This window comes from Penaeus vannamei, chromosome 39 (genome assembly GCF_042767895.1).
Source record: "Penaeus vannamei isolate JL-2024 chromosome 39, ASM4276789v1, whole genome shotgun sequence".
NCBI classification, from domain to species: domain Eukaryota; kingdom Metazoa; phylum Arthropoda; class Malacostraca; order Decapoda; family Penaeidae; genus Penaeus; species Penaeus vannamei.
In genome coordinates, this window is record NC_091587.1 from 26,737,421 (window position 1) to 26,743,167 (window position 5,747).

The window sequence follows — 5,747 nt, forward strand, 5'->3', positions numbered from 1 at the left end:
GCAGACCTGTTGGACCTCACCAGGATGACGGCTGTGCGGATGAGGGAGCACCAGCTACAAGACCCGGCTCCACTGGTGAGGGTCTCAGCCTTATGGACCTGCAGGGATCAGCAACAGGGTTCCGGTATGACCTGTCCATTGTGGATCACCATACTCAGTTCAAACAGCTGGTTCCACTGCGTGACAAGAGTGCCACGGACAATGGCCTGGAGTTTTCCTCTGATGAGTGGCGCTCGCTTCTGCAGGCATTACAAGTGCAGCGCTCTTTTTCAGTGGCTTATCACCCCCAGTCCAATGGGGTGGTAGAGTGCACCAACTGGACTGGACTGCTCGAACCTCAGGCCCTTACGAGGAAGGCGCTCTGGTCCTTCAAAAGATCCAAGGGAACCGTGGACCTTTGGGTGATCGCTGGCTTTGTCCCTGCCATGTATGGAGGCGGTTAGGCCCTGTTAGCTATGATGTTCTGGACCATCGACCCCACACCGTGCTGTCAGAGTCCATGCTAACCAGATGCGCCCTTACATTCCAGCCACTGCAGTGGACTTCCTTGAGGACGACCAAGTGTTGTGCATGTGAGTGACGCTCTTTTGTAAACTGAACTCTGAAATTATTTCTGGTTAATTGAATCAAACTATAGTGCGCCCTAACGTCTTCAGCTTTGTACGATGTGTTACTTTTGGATATGTTCTTGGGATATTTTTACTAGTCTTGTATTTTGATATTTTTATGTTTTTCTATTTTGTTGTTCTTTCAGTTATGCCGTTTTTTATGATTTTGAATTTCTTTGTACACATTGTTTTAGGGCACTGGCACTTCCGGAGGTGTGGCGTTCTCCGTTCCGGGGGAGGGGCTGTAGAGTTACGTATTTTTGTTACACGAACGCGACCGGATTCATTGGATTCGTGTATGCGAACGGGTGATGCTCGTGTTACCCACTTAGGGTGCTCACGTATATTTTTTTATGCCTTTGCTGACGCCCTTTAGCAAGCCCTCGCACATCTTCTAAACACCCCACCTCCAGAAGGATTTATTGTAAGTTTTGGCTCCGTTTGTCCACACTCAAACCGCTTTCAGTTTGGGTACTTGGCAACTCTCGCTCTGACGCACAGCGGAGTCGCCACAGAAGGTAGTTGGCGGGTAACCTTGGCTGTGAAGAGGTATGAGTGTGGGCTGGGGAGGACTCCTGATTCCTGATTCTCGAGTAGTGTGATATTTTGTGATACTGCGATGCTACCTTGTTACCAGCGATATCCTGTGTCTCCTCGGTGATTCGAGGCTGTAGTAGCAATAGTGTATTTTGTAATAAAGCCGTTGCATGAACAGCTGTGTATCTCCACTCCTGTAGGAGGTAGTTACGGCCGGTTTTCCCCATGCCCATACTCACATCTTATTCACGGTTCGAGGTTTACTCGTCAGCTCTTGTAGTAGTGTGAGTGTCGGTGCCACTACATCTTAACCACGCTACAGATTGAATGACGCAGGTGATGCCCTCTTCGCCAGCACAGGCATTCGAGACAGAAGCGCAAATGCGTTTATGTGTGACTATATATAGTGCATAATCCGTAGGGTATATCATACAACGTGAGTAATACATACAAGTCCTATAGCTCCATTTTATCTAAATATGTATAAACACAAGTATATTGTACATTTGCTTAAAACTGTTCAAGATTTATCCGTACACGGGGGCGGGTGTGTAGGTCGGGGCAGGACTGTAGGAGGGGGCGGCGTGGTAGGCTGGGTACTGGGCCTGCCCCTCGTAGCTGACCTCGGCTACGTAGCCTGAGTCGCCGTTGACGTAGTAGGTGACCTTCTGCAGGCGGCCGTCGGGGAGCTGCACGTAGTAGGATCCTTGGGTGTTGTATCCGTCGCGGTCTTCGTTGTGGCCGAAGTGGTTGGCGGAGTAGGAGTCCCTGACGCCCCACTCGAAGTCGTACTTGGCTGGGGCCTGCTGGGGGAGGGGAGTGCTTTGTCAGCCTGGCATAGAAATGCATATACCGCACTTGGATATTTGGGTTCATTCTGCGACTTTCTGCAAATAAAAACATGCGTATACAACTACAAATTGACCTGATAAGAGGGAGCTGGCCTGTAGGAGGGAGCGGGAGCATAGGTTGGAGCAGGGCGGTAGGTGGCAGGGGGACTGTAGCCGTACTGAGGCTTGGCCACGGCGGCAGATGCCACGACGATTAACAGAAGAACCTGACGACAAAAATATGTTTCTGTTGTTGCATAGGGGATGGGATATATACCATGAATCATTGTATTTTCTTACGTCAAATCAGATTAGTGTGTTCACTAAAAGATTTGGTCATTGGTAATAACAGTCACTGATAATTGATACTTAAGTAAAACACTAGATCACTGTTGGTTATTCTAGTATTCAATTGCAATCTGAAAGCCAAAACTTTACCTTCATGGTGTGTTACGTCCACAGAAGAGACTGTCTCTGCTCTCTCGCCTCGGCTCTTATATATCCGTCCATCGGCTGCAACGTGACGTCACGACCGGTCCGGGAACCGTGAAGGAACTCGCGTGAGGCAGTTGCAAGGGGGGTAGGGGTGGCGTGGGGGGTGGGGTGATTGAAGCTGGGTCAAGGTCAAACACCTCAGCTCACACCTGATAACCTGCCATGACCTGCTCCGCGATCCTTTACGCTGGACGGCTTCGTGGGACAAGAGCACGAAAACGTTCTCAGCGAAATTAGCCAAACGTTGCTCCGGTTTAAACGGACACTGAACTTACCAATGGAAAGAAAAATTTAAACATCTACTTATGTTTATGCGTAGTTGAGTTACATGCAATTATGTGAGAGGGAGAGGGATGAAAGACTATGATTTTGACTTTGTTTACTGAAATAAACGTTTATCAGAGGAAACGTTTACATCTCAAACGTATACCATCGTCATCTCCATCATAAGAAGTCCTTGGGCTCTAATATGCCACACAACGCTCTGGTATGTTAATTGATGTGACTGTCCAGCTCTTAATATAGGAAAATGCAGGTATACAGTCAGGAATATAATCAGTGATTTGCATGTTAGGAATACGATATAACGCGATAAATTCTCACCCTCATCTTGATAAGTCACTTCCTTCATAATCACCCACAGCATACATAAAACATATTTGCGTCATACTATTATGCTTCCGATAGATAGAGTAGATCACATTGTAAAAGAAAGAAAGAAAGAAAAAATTAAGTTTTCATCTCCAAATAATGTTTAAAAATAAGAAATATGCTCATGTTCATTACAAACCCATTCAAACCATTGCAGTCTCAGCAGGAGTAACAGCCTACATAGCGGTGAGCATTCACCATTATTGATTCTCTATTCCTGTACTTATTTAATGTTTCGCATACATGTCCTTTTCCGATCATCCATACAGCCTGCTCAGGTTCATCTGTTTGAGAGAAAAGATAGTGAGAAAGCGTTGGAGGGGGAAAGGGGAGAAAAAGAATAAGTAATAGGTAGACAAAGGACAGAGAGAGAGAGAAAGAAAAAAAAACAAAACAAAGAAAAAATATCAAGCTCGAGGATTTTTTTTAATGAATATTCCAAGGCAAAACTGAAACTCACTTAGAAGTTATCCTGGCTTGGATTTAACCCATCTTGCCTGACCAAACGAGGGAGCGATGTCTGCCGCGCTTGCTGCGAAATTGCCGCCGCCTCCAGTTATTGCAGTAAAAGTTGACTGCTGCCATGGAATGTTTTGCATATGGAGCGTGTGCTTTTATGAATATGTGCAGACATTCATACATGTGCGAATCTATAGATCTATAAATATATAAACTTAAATATATATTTATATATATGTGTATATATTAACACATGTGTACACACACTAACACACACATATATGTATATATATTCATATACATACATATATCTATATACTCAAAGTCTTCCTGAATATTCTAACTACAGACTTCTAATGAGAGAAATATAAAGGATTAGTTCAGTCTCGGCAAGTCAAAACCTAATTATAAATCAACGAAGCCAGTATTTCCCTCTATTCAAGAAAAAATGTTTTTTTTTTTCTTTTTTTTTTTTAAGCGTTTGAGATGTATTTGACGCGTCTCAATTAACTCCATCGGGCTGTGTCTCTTACGCTGTGAAGATATTTATTCTCATTTATTATTTATGTCTGTTACATTCGTCATTGGTATTTGACTCTTCCCCTGAGGTAGTCTTGGGTGTTGGGGTAAGACTGTTGCATTGCTTCAAGTATGATTTTGTTCGTAGAATGTTCCTTTATGGATACCAGCAAATCTGCATTTCCTGGCTGTATCAGTTAACAAAATTTCACTCCCCAAAAAGGGTCAAGCGGAGAGACGTCCACCGTGGTTGCCGATCACGCAGTTGCAATGAATTTGTATGTTTATACATACATACACGCGCACACACACACACACACGCACGCACACACACACACACACACACACACGCACGCACACACACACACATACACGCACGCACACACACACTCACATATACATATCAAATGGAAAAGTGGTCTTGCATATATGTATGTTCGTATTCTCATCCAGATATCCATAGAATTAATCTATATTGAGAATAAGTCAACAAAGAACTAGATTAAAGACAGAACAAATGGGATCAAAACGAAATGGTTTTTAATCTTTGATTTATATAAACACAAGTATTCTGTACATTCGCTTAAAACTGTTCAAGATTTATCCGTACACGGGGGCGGGTGTGTAGGTCGGGGCAGGACTGTAGGAGGGGGCGGCGTGGTAGGCTGGGTACTGGGCCTGCCCCTCGTAGCTGACCTCGGCTACGTAGCCTGAGTCGCCGTTGACGTAGTAGGTGACCTTCTGCAGGCGGCCGTCGGGGAGCTGCACGTAGTAGGATCCTTGGGTGTTGTATCCGTCGCGGTCTTCGTTGTGGCCGAAGTGGTTGGCGGAGTAGGAGTCCCTGACGCCCCACTCGAAGTCGTACTTGGCTGGGGCCTGCTGGGGGAGGGGAGTGCCTCTGTCAGACTATTGTATAGAAATACAATATATAATGCAGCAAAGCAGATCAGTATATCTAAGCTTAGAAATAATATGGATAAAAAACAAAAACATATCCATAGAAATGCATATACCGCACTTGGATATTTGGGTTCATTCTGCGACTTTCTGCAAATAAAAACATGCGTATACAACTACAAATTGACCTGATAAGAGGGAGCTGGCCTGTAGGAGGGAGCGGGGGCATAGGTTGGAGCAGGGCGGTAGGTGGCAGGGGGACTGTAGCCGTACTGAGGCCTGGCCACGGCGGCAGATGCCACGACGATTAACAGAAGAACCTGACGACAAAAATATTTTTCTGTTGTTGCATAGGGGATGGGATATATACCATGAATCATTGTATTTTCTTGCGTCAAATCAGATAAGTGTGTTCAGTAAAAGATTTGGTCATTGGTAATAACAGTCACTGATAATTGATACTGAAGTAAAACACTAGATCACTGTTGGTTATTCTAGTATTCAATTGCAATCTGAAAGCCAAAGTTCTACCTTCATGGTGCGTGACGTCCACAGAAGAGACTGTCTCTGCTCTCTCGCCTCGGCTCTTATATATCCGTCCATCGGCTGCAACGTGACGTCACGACCGGTCCGGGAACCGTGAAGGAACTCGCGTGAGGCAGTTGCAAGGGGGGTAGGGGTGGCGGGGGGGGGGTGAATGGATGAAGCTGGGTCAAGGTCAAACACCTCAGCTCACACCTGATAACTTACC

At 45.3% G+C, this 5,747-nt stretch overlaps 3 protein-coding genes across 4 annotated transcripts in view; 1 reads left to right on the plus strand and 2 right to left on the minus strand.

The window, feature by feature from the left end:
• Nucleotides 1-824: 824 nt before the first annotated feature.
• LOC113825735 (cuticle protein 21) overlaps nt 825-5,747 on the plus strand; it is a 13,457-nt gene continuing 8,534 nt past the window's right edge. Inside the window, exon 1 of the mRNA XM_027378569.2 lies at nt 825-1,032. The gene's annotated coding sequence lies outside the window, so the exon portion shown is untranslated. The remainder of the gene's footprint in view (nt 1,033-5,747) is intronic.
• Nucleotides 1,600-2,492, minus strand: LOC138860087 (cuticle protein 19-like). Of its 2 annotated transcripts, none has more exons than XM_070116905.1 (3): nt 2,414-2,492; nt 2,071-2,202; nt 1,600-1,951 (listed from the first exon to the last, which is right to left on the minus strand). In XM_070116905.1, the coding sequence occupies exons 1-3, from the start codon at nt 2,417-2,419 to the stop codon at nt 1,673-1,675; spliced, it is 417 nt and encodes a 138-aa protein (XP_069973006.1). In that variant the 5' UTR covers nt 2,420-2,492; the 3' UTR covers nt 1,600-1,672. The 2 variants fall into 2 exon arrangements, with proteins under 2 accessions (XP_069973006.1, XP_069973007.1); XM_070116906.1 differs by having other exon boundaries at nt 1,600-1,948; nt 2,414-2,483.
• LOC138859982 (cuticle protein 19-like) lies at nt 4,059-5,553 on the minus strand. Its single transcript, XM_070116598.1, has 3 exons — nt 5,528-5,553; nt 5,185-5,316; nt 4,059-4,978 (listed from the first exon to the last, which is right to left on the minus strand). Exons 1-3 carry the CDS (start codon nt 5,531-5,533, stop codon nt 4,700-4,702), a joined length of 417 nt encoding a protein of 138 aa, XP_069972699.1. The 5' UTR covers nt 5,534-5,553; the 3' UTR covers nt 4,059-4,699.

Bases quoted from the DNA above. Each gene is read 5' to 3' on its own strand.
- LOC138860087 (XM_070116905.1), bottom strand. The intron at 1,952-2,070 runs GTCAATTTGTAG...CCCCTCCCCCAG, and splicing joins GGCCAGCTCCCTCTTATCAG to CAGGCCCCAGCCAAGTACGA.
- LOC138859982 (XM_070116598.1), bottom strand. The intron at 4,979-5,184 runs GTCAATTTGTAG...CCCCTCCCCCAG, and splicing joins GGCCAGCTCCCTCTTATCAG to CAGGCCCCAGCCAAGTACGA.